A 16363-nucleotide genomic window follows, 5' to 3' on the forward strand; every position below is an offset into this window, starting at 1 on the left:
GATAAAAAGTGGGCAAAAGTTTCAAAAATGTAGTCAAAAGCAGTCTCAAAAATTAAACAAAAAAACAAAAAATGTTTCAGCAATAACAAACATAAAGCTAAAAATGAATATTTTAGCTTACTGCACAATTTAAACCAGGGACTTGCGCCTTATTTCCCTGATCTATGCCCCAAATGAATAGTGCTTAAATATCCATGAAGTAAAAAGTGCTTACTGCTTTTCACTTCTACACAAAGGCATTGTTCCACACTGAAACATTAATCCTATGACTCTCAAAACCAGGTTCAAATCTCTGCTCAGCCATGGGAACTACAGGGACAATATATATAAGTCAGCATATAATATAAACATTGTGATATTTACAGTAATAAAAAGTAGAAGACACCATTTAATAAAGTTTTTTTTAATAACTTTCTTAGTCAAAAGTGTAACTTTGAAAATCTCTAGCTATTTGTGAAAATCTGAAAAAGATGGGTGCAACTTCACTTTGAACAACACAGTTTAAAGCTGTAAGCGGCTGATCTGCTTCCCATCTCTCCTTCACCCAATAAAACAGTGCCATTTCAAAAACAAAACAAAAAACAAAAGCCTTTTCAAAAACTAAATGAGATGTGCCAAATTCACACACTTTGATTTCAAGGAGATGGAATGGGGTTGGGATGAAGTTTCTTATACAGCAAACTAAACCACAAAATAAACCAAATTTCTTGGAAACCACTGTAATTATAATATAATTTGTATTAATTTCAGCATCTGAACTCTAAGGAAAATAAGGTTGCCACCTTACCCACCAGGCTCAGTCACTAATGTTTTAATGTTTCTATCCGCTCTATGTGCTGTTCTGTTTTCTGCTTATAATCATATAGGCAATCAGTGCTGCCACCTCCGCAGGCAGGATGCACAAGGAACAGGGTTTCACAATTAAAAGTCAGAGGAAACAGAACAGAAAGAAAGCAGATAAACCTGAACTCTTCCCTAGGAAGTAAACCTGTTTTCCCAACCAAGGGCTGCACAATTCTCCAGAAGTAACTTTCTCCATTTTTTCCTTCCCCACCCCTCTATCCTCCAAAAGCACAATAGCAATTTTAAGAGAAAAGGGGTACTAAATCTTTAAATAACTTAAAAACCTTTTTTTTAATTATAAAGCAGCAAAAAACATTTTCATCTGCAGAAAGAAATGTTAGGGAACACACAAATGTAAATCACTGTTTAAAGAAGAAGAAAAGAACACCTGCTAGTTTTCAATTTCACAATAAAGTCAAAACTATTTTAGAGCTATTCTTTAACCTCATCAGTACTGTCTGAAGAAGACTCTTTGGCATCTTCAGTCTCTCTGTTGTTTTCCTCTTGGTTTACGTTTTTGCTTTCCAACTTGGTCCCATTAAGCAAAGAATTGTCACCATTCACAAACCCATTTGCTGCCACTTCTGTACCAATAGTTTCCTCAATCTTTAAGTCCTCTTGCTCCTCTGGTTCTTCCTCCAAATTTCTCAAGACAATTGGAAGTCTGGAATCTGCCACAGTATTCTCTAGTAAGGCAATATTACTCTCTTCATACTTGGGGAGGAGGGCTCCTTCTGCCATCTGTTTGCTGTAGTATTCTCTGTGGGCAGCAGCACTCTGTATGGCTTTCTCCAATATTTCTTTCTCCCCCAAACGCAATTTAATAGCCATTGTTGCATTACAGGTAAGGTCATGTGTTTCCAAAAAGGATTTGTCCTCCTAGAAAGACAAAGGAGAGGAAAGGAGAAGCAAACAATGCAGTCTTCAAAATTTAGACTTGACTTTTAACCACAAAGCTGCATTTCTGTGAAGGGGAAGGACAGGTCTATACATTGTTGTGATTCATTATTACAGTGCCATCACTGCACATGGTACTTTGCAGCATGAAAGAGGGAAACATGGCCATGCTTCAAGGTGCCTCAAGAGTCTAACAACTGGAAAATACCAAAGTAAAAGTGACAAATGTGAACTAATGCAGTTATGTGTAACTTTTGATATTGCAGCTGGGAATGAACAGTGCAGACAGAGCCATGTACTTCACCAAAGAAGCATATTCAAAGGTGAAAAATGAAGGACTTAAGGTAGCATCAGATAAAGTGTTTCAGACATAAAGAACAGCTAGGGAAAGCAGGCCATGTAATTTAGGTCAGCTGAGTATATTTATCATAAGTGTATCTTAGAATGTTTGGTGGGGGGTGTCAATGGGGATCTAACAGAGCAGGTATCTGAAATTCAAGGAAAGCTTCTAAGAACATGCAAGAGTTTTACATGTTCACAAAGGAGCTTCAGAGGAGCTGTGAACAATGCCTTTAAAAGCTTTGTCTATAAAGCAGATGTAAATTTTAAGCAATCTTTTCCTACTCCAATTACACACCAAAGACTAACCCTAAGTGTTAGCAGCAACTAGCATACACCCACTGAATCAATTAGACTCTACTAAATCAACACTCAGATAAGCTCTCTGATTCAATGTGTCTGCTCTATACTTTGAACTAACAATATAGCTGTCATGGTCCTGATCCTCCTTCTCCAATGATATGGCAGTGGGGGAATGATCCTTTTCCCCCCCTCAGGTGGTGCTCCCACTGTCAACTCAGACACATTTCTCCAGGGTTTCAGAAAAAACTTACAGCAGCACAACCAAAAATGACTGCACTTTTAAACATCTCTTAGACAAAGCAGATGAAAGACGGCATCTCAAGAATGGAACACTCTGGAAAGAGTAAACTTCTTACCAGTGTGTGTGAGATTAGACCAGGTAAACTGGGATGTTTATGAGTATCTTAAATTGCATGTTCTAAGTCTTACTGAAACAGTCGTCTTGTAGGTTTTCAGCAGAAGGGATGCTCTGGCTTCAAGGAATGTCCAAAGTTTCACCTCATTGTCCCAGCTCACAGGAAATTCAGAATTGCCAAGAGTAAAGATTCTATCAATTGCATGCTCTCCTATCAAGTGCTCCTTCAGTTCATCTGCAAGGAGGAGGAAATGCAGTCAGTAATTGCTCCACTTTTTATACACTGATAAAGATTAAAAATATGGACCAATGATAAAGGGACCTTTCGGTGCTGTTTCCCAAAGCCTCGTGTTGTTTAGAGCTGAAGTTTCAAACAATATTGGCATAAACTTTGGGGGTCAACTGAATATGGCATTGACTCTTACAATGAAACATTCCCTCCCCCCCCCCTTTTTGGAGTCCTCTGTACAACCTAAACATTGGCTCCAGAATGTTTCCCTGCAATCCAGAGTCTGGGAAAACTGCAGCTGATGGGGAGGGATGCCTCTCTCCCACTCTACTAGACTCTACTATTCCAACAACAGAAATTCTCCACTGGATTCTCTCTTTTGGTCTTCACAATTTATTTATTTATTTATTTATTTATTTATTTATTTATTTATTTATTTATTTATTTATTTATTTATTTATTTATTTATTTATTTATTTATTTATTTATTTATTTATTTATTTATTTATTTATTTATTTATTTATTTATTAATTATCCCACCTATCTGGTCGGATGAGGACCACTCTAGGCGACTACAACCAATTATTCTGGCCACTAATAAGGTAAAAATCATGATCTTATATCAATTTTTTGCTTAGAAGTAGACTTCTTCTGGAAGAAGGATCAGTCCTTCACTGGAAGGACAGATCCTGAAGCTGAGGCCCCAATACTTTGGCCATCTCATGAGAAGAGAAGACTCCCTGGAAAAGACCCTGATGTTGGGAAAGTGTGAAGGCAAGAGGAGAAGGGGATGACAGGGGACGAGATGGTTGGACAGTGTCACTGAAGCTACCAAGATGAATTTGACCCAACTCTGGGAGACAGTGGAAGACAGGAGGGCCTGGCATGCTCTGGTCCACGAGGTCACGAAGAGTCGGACACAACTTAACAAATAAACAACAAAGAACAAGACTTCTTCGATTTCAAGAAAACTTGCTCATGTTAATTTTCCAAAAGTCTGCAGCATGGTTTCAGACCTAATAGGAAGGTGAACACCTTCTTCCCTTTTCTTTACTATTTCTCACCCCTCCGCCGGTATAGCATCCCCATGTCTTTGGTGGTGGTGGTGGTGGTGAATCATGCACAGCTTCTGAACAGCCATTCACCTAATCACTTCTAGCAAACAGAACTAGCCTCTGAGCAAACAGAGAGCAAAGCACTGCAAAACTGGAAGGCAGCCATTCTCATACCTTTGCAGCCTCAATAATGTTCAGATGAGTGCTACATATGGCACAGCAATGTAGAATATCTGTTTGGTGGGCTAATAACTTTTCGAAGTTGTTTGCAAGAATGATTCTTTCTGAATACCACTTCATGATTTTGAAGTTTGCACAAAGACAAAAATCAGATATAAAGCCTATAATATATTTTTTACCTTCAGTCATACAAAACACTCTAAGGAAAGCCAGAAGCTGGGCAGAGATTGGAGGTTCTGTTGTGTGTAAGGCAAAAACACTGGACCTAACAAAAAAAGGGAATAAGAAGTCAGTCTATGGTAGTTTAATTGTTTAACATGGAAACCATTAATTTTTTAATATGATGCCAAGGAGATATAAGGGCCAGTCTAATTTCTGAATATCAAACTGAGGCTGAGGAAATGTTACTATCACTATACTATATGCAATAAAATCTGTGCATGGTTTCAGTTGTCACCCTGTAAAACTTCTACAAATTTCATTTTCAAGCTTTAAACTGTGAGCAGTGTTTTTGTTTTTATACATTGACCAGAAGTAATTATTGAAACATTCATTAGAAGAAAGCCTATTAAATTTAGTAAGATGGCTGACAATGGGGGAGGCGGGAATCAGGAACAGTTGCAGATAGAGATGGGCGCAAATTGGTTTATTCCAGTTGATAATCCAGCTAATCTCCCAGTCACAAGCAAGAGCAAAGACTTCTATGCCCCACCCTTTGGTCTGAGTGGGAGATCAGCCAAGAGGATGAGGCAGAGAAGCCTGAACTGCTGTTGGGACTGGAGGTGCAAGAAGCACAGTGGGCCGAGTGAATGACTGAGTCAGTGGCGGAGGGGAGCAGAAGCACCTGTGCTGCCTTTATGAACTGGGATGAAGTGGGACAAACTGGTTTGTGCCCATCTCTAGCTGCAAGGAAAGAAAGCCAGTTATTGCATACCATACAACAGTATGATTTAAACAATTATAGTTCAAACTAAAACAATAATTTAATTATTATAATTCAATTAAAAAAATTAAGAATGCTGAAATTACTACAGGTCCCAAACAGACCATGACAGCATGTTTATAATGAAGGGAAACACATAGTAAAAACAGCAAAGTGACCCAATTCCTGTGCCCTGAACATAATTAAATTATTCTTAGGATGTTGGTAATCATGCTTTATACCAGATAAGCATGCTTGGTAACAGCTATTCAAGATAAATATAGAGGGTGGAGATTATAGATTCTTCCCTCATTAGTGGACAATTGTTATGCTATAACCATCTAGAACTCAAAATAATTTTAAGATAAAACAGCCTTTAATAGTCCGACTTACGTTGGGATGCCAGCGCGAGCTAAGACCTCTGCCTTCATAGCATACAGCCTGTCACTTTTACTCACTCCAAGCTTTATTTTCACTCTGTCATGTGAATTATTATCAAAGAAAAAACCACTGTGGATCACAAATTCAGCATTTGACCGAGTGCCATAAAAAATGTAAATCTAGGAGGATGAAAAGAGAAGTGAAAGGACAGAAAAATAGCTTAGGATCAAGTTTCAGAATGAAAACTGCATATAAGACAAACCAACCAATCCTCCACTCTGGTTCAATATTCTAAATGTTGTGAACATCCTATTTTAAAATGATATAGAAAATGTGGCTTCAACAAATCTCTCTTGCTCAGACATTTGATACTGACCAAAGTCTCATCCATTTCTGTTTGGACCTTGTACTTTTAGACCTTATTCTGTTTGTGTTTAATGTCCCTCTGTTGGCTGTTTCAGAACTACTGCACATGCAGTATCATAATTCAAAAAAAAAGGGAGATCTTTTTCCCACTACCGGAGTACCATAACCTGATTGGAAAGTTCCTACAAATGGCTTTATCCAAATAGCAAACCCCTGCTGTGATCAACTGTGAACATGAGAGAACATCTTAGCCTGACTAATAACTCCTGTTGAGATTTTCCTTCCACCTGCATCTCCTAAGGAGAGAGTGGTGTAAAGATCTTGAGGTTTCAGGTGTGTGACTTTATATTAACAACATAGAGTTGTACTATTTTTTCTCTCTCAAGTCATCAGGAATGACATCATTTTAATATTTCCAGGTGGGAGAGCGTCCAAATTCCTTTTCAGATACACATATTCATACAAGAGACTATAAAGTAACATGTGTTGAGTAGAATAAACAGAAATCCAGTGATGGCTAGTGGGACAGAGATGAGGGGAACAGACAAACTGGAATTGAATAATGTTTTGAAGAATAGCAAAAACAATTTGAGGGCCTAGAATGCAAAGTTTCAGGAGGTAGGTGGGAAAAGACTTCCTAAAAGCTAAAACGAACTGTAGTATCCAGAAGTGAAGGTACTGTGTTCTTGAGGAAGTATTCTTATATGTTCAATTCTTGTGGACTGAAAAAGGAAAATAAGACCCTTGTTGTCATGTCTCACTAGGGTTAGAGTGTCAAAGTGAAGTGTAGATCAATCTCTAGGGAACTAACCAAACTGAGAAATGAATGAAGTAGGGCCCAGAGCAGGTGATACCTGTACTCTCAAACAGCCAAACAGTGAAGAAAAACCTACATCCTGCCCTGTTTAGCATTCCATGCACAAATCACTAGTCCCAGCTTTTCAAACATTAGCACTACTAGGTATCTCAATTTCCAGATGCTTAAGAAGGTGGCATATGTTGTTTTAAATTTGTTTTGAACTTGTTTTTTCAACAAGGCTTGCAAGCTGCTTTGAGTGCTGTTCATTAGCAGAAAGGTAGGATAAGGGATAGAACAAATAAGGGAATAGTTTCTTTTTGCCAGTTAGGTAAATTAATCTATTCTCTTATGTGCTCTTATTGTTTTAGTGGGAAACTGAACTGGTTTACATGTAATGTTCAAGTCATGCCTTGAAACACTTATATAAACAAGAATGAGCCTGACTGAAGCCTCATGCTGGCATACTCTGCAATGCCTTCTCCCACTGTTATATGACAAGTGAAGACCTTTGGCAGAGTTTAGTTCTATGTTACATGAACTGTGGCTTGTGAACACATGAACCATAGATCGTGATTTTTTTGGGGGGGGGCTCTTTTGTTTCACAAACAAGTTCGCTTTAAACCATGATCACTAGTTCACATGTACAATAAGATATTTTTCACAGTCTGCTAACGGCCTTCTGGCTGCAAGGGCAGAGGGAGAGTACAAGAGGCCAGTACTTTGCTTGAGCTTACTACAAAATACTGAACAATATTTTTCCATTTTGCATGAACCTATACATTGTAAACCTATCTGAATTACCCATTTTACACTCATTTAACAAGTGGTGTATCAATAACAAAACAAATCACCAGAGCTGGGAAGTCCAGATAGCAATGGTCAACATGTAATACTGAACACGTTTCTCAAAGGATATTATAGCTTGGTGCTGAAGGCAGAGATTGGGAGCTGCTAAAAGGAGCCATACATGCCTTGGAGAATAGATGCCAAGAGTGGAATTAGTTTGTGACATTACCTTTTATTTTCTGGACAGAAAAGTGGTAAGGAGCCAGGAAGTAACTGAACAAGAGCTAAATAATGTCAAACAGCAAGGTGCTGAATAAACAATGGTTGTCCAACTCATGGGGTTCAGGTGACACCTTTTAAGCAATATCATCTAAGATGCATGTATCTTTCTACTGATTCAATATCATTCAAAGGCTGGTTGCTTTAGATAGAGGTATTGCTTTTTTTCTTTCATAAACAAATTTACTCATGTTTATTACTTTTAAAATGCTATACCTCTTGCTTCCAAAACATATTCGTAAGTGAGGGCTCATAGGAGCATTTTTGTTGCATGCCAGCAAAATTCATGAAGCTAAATCAAAATTGTTCATATTTATTACGTAGCCAATCAACTGTATTTAAGAAATCTTGGTTCTTCAATAAACCTACACATGCAGTTCTTCTACCAGCATAACTTTAACATTAAATCACACAAAAATATTCTTAGCATTACCTGTTCATCAGCCTTAAAATCTTGAAGTGCTACACACTCACAACGGTCATCTTCTAAGTTGTAACCTGTAGTAATCTAGTCAAAAGAAGGTGCAAAGAAAATATTAAATTCTTAACATCTAGAGATTTTTATTTTCTTCAGTCTCTTTTGCTTTGGAAGAATGTAGCGTGAATACCACTTAATTATTTTTAAAGAAACAGAAACAGCTTTTACTTTCATGTACACATCAACCTCAGACAAAAGTATAATAAAGCCTCCTTGGTTTGTATCAACCAAAAAAAGAAAACTGAGTCCTTCCACAATGTACAGTGGTGCCTCGCTTGACGAGGGTAATTCATTCCGTTCAAATTGCTGTTAAGCGAAATCCTCGTCAAGCGAAATGAAAATGCCCATTGAAATGCATTGAAAACCGGTTCAATGCGTTCCAATCGGCGAAATACCTCAGCGTCCAGCGAAGATCCTCCATTTTCTGGTGCCTGTAATGCGAGGAATCCATCCTAAAGCACAGCGGGGAGCCATTTTGCACAGCGGGCGGCCATTTTGAAACCCAACAATCAGCTGTTTTTGATCGTTAAGCGAAAAATCGGTTCCCGAAGCAGGGAACCGATCAACGTTAAGTGAAAAAAGCCCATTCAGATATCCTTTAGCGATCGTAAAAAACTAATCGTCAAGCGATTTCCTCATCTAACGAGGTAATCATCAAGCGAGGCACCACTGTATTACCAGATACAGACAGGAGTTGCAGACAGCTAAGAAATGCTTCCCTGTGTATACATTCTTCTCTTGCCTTTGCTGGTATGGAACAAGGAAGGTCTGCTTGGTCTGTTTCCCTCCATGGCCATCTTTGTCCTAAGTAAATGGATACATCAGTCTAATTCCACAGCTTGCTGGGATCAACTGACAAGGATGTCCATCTAGTAGTTCAGGAGAAATCAGGTCTAGCAGAATATAAGCCATGTGCAGGATACTTGGTACAGGAAAGGGAAAAATATGCTGGGAAGTATCCTTCAGCTGGCAGAGGCCAGCCTGATTATCAGGGACAGAACTACCACTAAAAAAACCCAAAAAACACGAGGCTCCTATTTTTGTTTTTGTTTTTTTCAATTTCTGAAAGAGTGTTTTAAAACATGAAAGACTCATATTAACAAATAAGGGGTACACAAAAATTTTGTGGGTTTTTTTGTGCGTTTCCCTCTCTAGGTAAACTTTTCTTTTACCCTTGTTTGTCAAATTACTTCGGAAATCTTTCATCCACGAGCTGTCAGTAGCCAATCAGAATGTCCAGGAAGAAGGAGCGGAAATTTTTAAGCTGTAGAAGGGCCTGAGTTGTTTGGACTTTGGAGAGGAATACTCCCCCCCCCCCAGTATTTTCTGGTAAGGCTGTCTGCCACTGAGCAAAACCTTCTAGTGCCTTTCATCTTCTGTTGCCCAGATCAGCCTGCGAACCTGTGCCTTCATCTTGAATCCTTTTTTCCCCCTGGATTTTTTACAGGACCCTGGTTTTTTGGAACATTTTTGCAGTCTGTGCCAGTGTGGCTCTGAAATTTTTAAAATCCCACCACCAGTTTCTTTGGAGACTTTTTCTCCTTCTCTCTCCTCCTTTCCTTTTTTCGATCATATACTTTGGATCATATTTTTGGACCCATAAAACAGAAAAGATGGCATCTCATAATATACTAGTTGTTTTGGTTTAGGAATGGACATTAGTTGCATTTTTTGCCTTTATCTGCTTACTTGCTTTTCTTCAGTTTTGGGAGATGGAGCTATGGGTTGTTCTTGTTTTTTGTTTTGCTTTTTGCTGTTTGACCTCTGTGTGTGGAAAGGGTCCTTTCCTTCTTTTATTGATTTTTAAAATCTTTTTTGTTTAATTTATTGTGCCAAAACCAAGGTGGCATTGGGTTGTGTGGGAGCCCCCCACAGGTCTGATGACTTCTGCCCCCTTACATACTGTTGCCCATTTTTGAAACACATATAAATGGATTCCCTGTTTTCTACATTGACCCCGCCTTTTTTAATAGTTTATAAGAGTAAAATTAGGATTTTTTCATTGCCAGTGCCAGAAACAAAAGCAGAGGAAAACTAGATGAAAGCTAATATACCACTAGGCTGTGTGGGTACCACCATAAATTTGAAAATGATTTTTCCTCACTCATGTGCTATTGTCATTTTTGGAATTATACATTGATTCTTTGTTGCCTGCCTTGCCCCTGCTTTTTTTTGAGTAGTTTTAAAGAGCTTTTATACTACTAGTACCAGAAAACATGAATGAGGAAAAATAAGATGCAATACCCCCAAAGAGGCCGTCCCTTTCAGCTCCACCTTTTCAGAACACTTCTTGCTAATCTTAACCCGACTAAAACACAGTACTGTTTCGTGGAAGTTTCAAGCCACTTCCATGATACACTCTGCAGTATTATATGACATCACTATGATTCTCTGCCCACCTTTCAACTCTCCAGGCAGTCTTCAGCTCTCTAAATCAAAGGGAAGTAGTAGATATTTTAAGGAATGCTGTCTTCAAAGACTCAAAATAATAATTTGAAAAGCATCTCTTTACCTGACAGTCAGTGAATACTTTTAGATACTAAAGAGATTTTATTGCGAGAACAATCAAAGTGGGAGATGTTGCCACTTAGTTATTTTAAAAAAAGAAAATCTTGAGGATTACAGACATCCATATCAATGTGAAAACAGCTGCACAATATGACTTCAATAAAACTGCAATATTCTTGACTGTTTACATTTTATAAAATAAAAAATGTATCAAACATGGGGATATTATTTAGGCACAACAGTGCCTTAAAGGTAAACACTGATACAAAAATCTAGAAAGATTTTCAAATAAGACTGCTATTTTAAGTTAAAGTCGCTAGACTCTTAATAAATAGAAATCTTTTGATTAATTAAACATGTAAGTGTAATTAGGTACACAAATCTTTGTTGTTGCCATTGTTGTGCGCTACCCAGTCACCTCCAACTTATGGTGACTCTATGAATGAGTGACTTCCAAAATGTCCTCCCTCAACAGCTCTGCTCAGTTCTTGTAAACTCAAGGCAATCAAACACAAATCTTTACATTCTTTATTATTTCAGCGCAAGTATTTTGATAAACTGCAGGTGGTAGGTTTAATCTTAGAAGACGTATTCTTCCTATATTGCACAGTAAGGAATGTCTCCTTAAGGATGTTGCCTATTGTGACATGTATATCTAAGCACAAAAGAAAAGTTCTTTCATATTCAGATTTAAATGATAAACTGATTAATCAACTATGCCTTCTTATTCTGGGTAATAGTCATAGTTCTAAGCTCTTTGGTGTTTTTCGTATATTTTGATGTATTTATTCTTTTCTGACTAGTTTTATGTTATACGTAATTTGTGTGTGTGTGTGCGTGGCCCAATTTGCTCTATATTAGCAGATTTGTGCCTGTCTGTAATTTCCACCCCCCATAGTTGCTGGAGTATTTTTCTTTGGTAGGAGTTCCAGTGATTTTGTGGACATTGCTTCTTTATACAGTGAACCCTTGACTTACAGACGGCTTGACTTACAGACTTTTTGAGTTACAGACTTCTCTGGCCGCAAAATTTAGGTTTGACTTGCAGACTGAGATCTGACTTACAGACCAGAAAAAACCCAAAATGGAACAAAAACGGCCTGTTACGGGATTAATTGGTTTTCAATGCACTGTAGGTCAATGGAGACTTGACTTACAGACTTTTTGACTTGAGAACCGCCTTCCAATACGGATTAAGTTCTCAAGTCAAGCCCCCACTGTATTGTTGTTCCTATTTAGATATGCTGCAGTATTTTTCAAAGAATTTTGTTGCTGAGTGCCACTATTTCCAGCATTTGGCTTATCATTTCATGGCCTCGTACATTTTATCCTTTTTGTGCTTAAGAGGTGTGGACTCTTGTTAAAAATTTTATTTTTATTTGCTGAAGGTATTCCTGAACAATAGTGAAGACTGAAATGCAAATGGTTGGATTTTAAAACTTGCGTAAATTTGTCGTTCTCTCTTCAGCCCTGCAAACTGCTACCCCTCCCCCTTTCAAATACAGTGGTGCCTCGCTTAACGAGTGCACCGTTTAACGAAAAATCCGTATAGCGATCCCTTTTTGGGGATCGCTATATGGATCAGCCCCAATCGCCGCACTCGCTTTGCGACGATTGGGGCTCCGGCGGCCATTTTGGAGCCGCCGAACAGCTGATCGGCGGCTCCAAAATGGCCGCCGCATGACCCGAAATGGCCCCTATCAGCGTTTTCGCGCCCTCCCCTTGCTTACGGAGGTCGCGAAAACGCTGCGGGGGGGCATTTCGGGTCATCCGCGGCCATTTTGGAGCCGCCGATCAGCTGATCGGCGGCTCCAAAATGGCCGCCGGACGCGAAAACATCGCTGGAGGGGTAAGTTTGCACACTTATTGGAACGCATTAAACTAAGTTTAATGCGTTCCAATAGGTTTTACTTACCCGCACAGCGATGTTTTTGTATAGCGAAGGTTAATCCGGAACGGATTAACCTCGCTATACGGGGCACCACTGTATCTAGAAGCTCCAGCACAGATACAGTAGCTCCAGTGTGAGTGGAAGACCTCTGGGTCTTCTACATCTCCCTTGGGAGTCTATCCATGAAGGAGGAATAAATGCTTGGCAACCTGTTGAGGGAGAGGCACTCCTTGGTGGGTTGGGGCCCCAAGCACAGCAACTTTTGGAGTCCTGTCCACATGGGGGGGAAAGCCAGAGTCAGTGACTGAGACTATTCCAATTACTTCAGTGTGTGGGAGTGCTATAAAAAGGAGGGAAGATCCCAGCCTGGGGAAAAGGAAGTGTAGGAAGAAGTGTGGAGTGACACATTGGACTAGGTCATCAATCCATGGCACCCCAGCATCCCCTCTTACTTTGTCCACATGTCATTTGCACACTTTTGTACCACCTGAGAGTCCAAACCCTAAAGGTACATCAAGGTCTGGGCCTCCCCAAAGAGGAATCTGCTGTTGGTTCTCCTGAGCCACCAACACTGATGGCCGACCAGCTATGATGTTGGTGAAGTCAGAGCCATGTCAATGGCTACACCAGTTTGAAAACATCCTCCAAGACCAGGAAACCCAGGAAAAGGGTCCTTCAGAGGTCATGTCTGGTCAGTGATATCCCTTAGACTGCACCAATCTAACAGACTACAGGGTGAAGGGAACCACCATGGTTAGACACAAGGGACTGTGGGAGGTAAGAGGTATCACCTGTATATAGTTAGGGAATTAAATTCAGTGATCAAGGAGCATCTGGTGGCCTGAAAATGTCCAGAGGGCCCTTCAATGTCATCCTGCCCACTGAAGGACTGAGGACCCACCCAACTAGTCTCTAATATAGACACTCAGGGGAAATTGTCCAGCAGAAATTGAGATTTTGAGAAGAGAATTTCAAAGCAAAGGGCTCTGAAGTATGAGGAGATCCTGTGAGTAAGCAGACAATTCGGCCTGTGAGTACAGACATGAATTTCCTCAAGGCCATAAGCACATTTGCTATTGCTCTCACCTTTCATTAAACTCCAAAGTAACTTTCCCTTCTACATTAAGGAGAAGAAACAAGTTTTTAATAACTAAGTTAGAATAGAAAAATATGCCAATTAAAATGGTCAAAATGATACATTAACGAAGAAGTATATAATTAAAATGGAAATTTTATTTTTAATTTCTCATTTTTTCCTCAGCAGAAATTCAGACTGAGAGAAGAGAAGCCCAAAGCAAAGGGGTAATTTCAGAGCCAAGAGAACATGTATTCATAGACTGTGAATACAATATACAGGAACCCCCAAGTAAAGCATACAGCATGCTTGGAGGAGGGGGCAGAGTGCAGTCTTCCAAGTCTCTGTTACAAACCAGAGTGGGTAGGTGGGAGGGAGGGAGGAAGGAAATTAGAAATATGTTCACTGTCACTAATTGTCCTGAAAGAATATGATTCCCAGTGAAGGAAAAGGGGCTGTTTGTTCCATTAATGAACTGTAAGAATAAACTTCAAAATGAGGTTTACTGTATTTAATTCTGGAAAAATACTATAGAATGTATAAATTATCACATATACCTTTTCCTTGGAACTTTTTATGTGGTCCAAAAGTCTTAAAACTTTTCCTTCAAATTAAATTTAAAATAAAATCTTTCAGCTTCCATCAGACCCAACCAATGGAGGAATGGAAGAAATAGGAAGGTGAAACACTCTATTAGCTCTGTTAAGATAATGTTTTTTACTATTCCTGTTTCCATTCCAGTGTGATACTATAAGCACAACTTTATAACTGTAACTCTACGCTAGTCAACCTCTTTTCCTATTCTCTCCTCAAACCTAAGGCAATTTTCCTGGTAACATATAAACTTACCTGAGAACGTCTTTAACTTAAAAGCATGAAGAAAGTGCTTTAAACAAACTAAGCTGCCCTAACCTTCAATACTACATTATAGGTTTGCTGCACAGAATTCAGTCAGACAACAAATATGAGGGATAAATGACAGAACCATTTAGCTGTAAGAAGCACATTAGATATCTGTAGCACTAATCAATCAATGTATGTGTGTGTGTGTGTGTGTGTGTGTGTGTGTGAGAGAGAGAGAGAGAGAGAGAGAGAGAGAAATCATGTACAGAAATTGCCCATTCTTCTATTGAAAAGGAGACAGTCTCTTCTGTTTGTTCATGGTACTCAAGGCCTACTGACAAATACAATTGACAGATTTTATTACCCACAATTGTCTTTCAAATATGTCCTAAAATTTTAATACCTACAATACTGGCTCTTTTGCTTGCTTAGTAAATGATTATTCTCTCTGCCCAGTAGGTTCAAAACAACTGGAAGCACCAGTAACCAATTTGACTGTCAACTCACAATGCCACTAAAGAATAACAATGAGAAATGCATGAAGACAGTATTCTTGACAGAGTTCTTAGAGCAAGATGATCTAATTAGTAGTGTCAGAAGCAAGAAAAAGCAGGATGGACACAGTTCCAACTAAAACCAAAAGAGCCTTTTATTATTTAGTTGGTGGAAGGGGAAAAAGCCCGTAGGGTAGAGCAAGAATAGAGATGCATTATAGCTGACTGACTGGAGAAATATCTTAGCATCAGCTTTGCAGTGGTCTTCAGTGTAGACATCGCCACCTATCTTCTGGCTTTCATGAAGCAAGGCAACATTTCCTTGGCTATCAGTATAGAAACAGAGGTCAAGGTTGTGATCCCAGGCTCAGAGGGAAACAGTGATAAATGGGGACTTGAAAACTGATTGGAAAGTAGCTTAGACAACCAATTATCAATCAAATTTCCCTCCTTCCCCATCTATAGTCTAAGAATAACAGTGGCCTACCTTACAGAACTGGTGCTTTAAGAACACATATATGAAGTGCTTTTAAGTCTTCAAAGAACTATATACATGTCAATTTTATTCTGAAGTTCCAAGATTGAGGATGCAATGTTATACAATCCTATATGGGATTCAGTGTGATTCACTTTTGAATAGTCATGAACAGTAGGATACTATCAGAAATCTAGCAATTATATATTTACAGATCTTTTTTTCATTTCTAAACTCAATAAATTGATAGAATGAAAGACTGTTATGGGTAACTGCCTCCAAAGAATAGCAGTATTTTCAAATGATCCTTTGTGGTGGAACAAATACAGTCCCCAAAATGCAACTGAACTTTCTTCTAAACATAATGGCAGCATATGTTTTAAGATTTCAGTAACTATTTATTTATTTATTTATTTATTTATTTATTTATTTATTTATTTATTTATTTATTTAAATTTAATTTATATCCCACCTATCTGAATCACATAGGACCACTCTAGGCGGCTTACAACAATGACAATTTACAATAAAAATTAATACAATTTTAAGGTAGAGGAAAGGCAAGAATGAAGTGAAACAAAGACTAGGGCAAAGGAAACTATTGTTCATACCATCAAAAATAAATGAAAACTTAGTGCAAAGTGGGTTTTTCACTCACTTTTGCAGAGAATTTATTCAGGTATGACTTGTGTCACATGATTTCTATTTTGTGATTCTGAGAAAAAGTAAGGGTAGCGACTTTCTTACAGGATCAGTTGTATTTAGTAACCTTCCAGGTTTTTTTGTCTTGGAATTTTTAAATATTCTAAAAGATTCATGCTTATTTCACTATGTGTTAACATTAATTAAGTGATGAATACACAA

At 38.6% G+C, this 16363-nt stretch overlaps 1 protein-coding gene across 1 annotated transcript in view; it reads right to left on the reverse strand.

Annotated features, from left to right (window-relative positions):
* Positions 1–387: 387 nt before the first annotated feature.
* Positions 388–16363, reverse strand: part of SETD3 (SET domain containing 3, actin N3(tau)-histidine methyltransferase) — a 76656-nt gene continuing 60680 nt past the window's right edge. Inside the window, exons 9-13 of the mRNA XM_020812901.3 lie at positions 8169–8243; positions 5518–5684; positions 4382–4467; positions 2812–2972; positions 388–1722 (exon numbers count right to left, since the gene is read on the reverse strand). Coding sequence (XP_020668560.3) covers positions 1276–1722; positions 2812–2972; positions 4382–4467; positions 5518–5684; positions 8169–8243 — 936 coding nt within the window. The 3' untranslated portion in view covers positions 388–1275. The remainder of the gene's footprint in view (positions 1723–2811; positions 2973–4381; positions 4468–5517; positions 5685–8168; positions 8244–16363) is intronic.

Source organism: Pogona vitticeps, chromosome 1, assembly GCF_051106095.1.
Source record: "Pogona vitticeps strain Pit_001003342236 chromosome 1, PviZW2.1, whole genome shotgun sequence".
Lineage (NCBI taxonomy): Eukaryota > Metazoa > Chordata > Lepidosauria > Squamata > Agamidae > Pogona > Pogona vitticeps.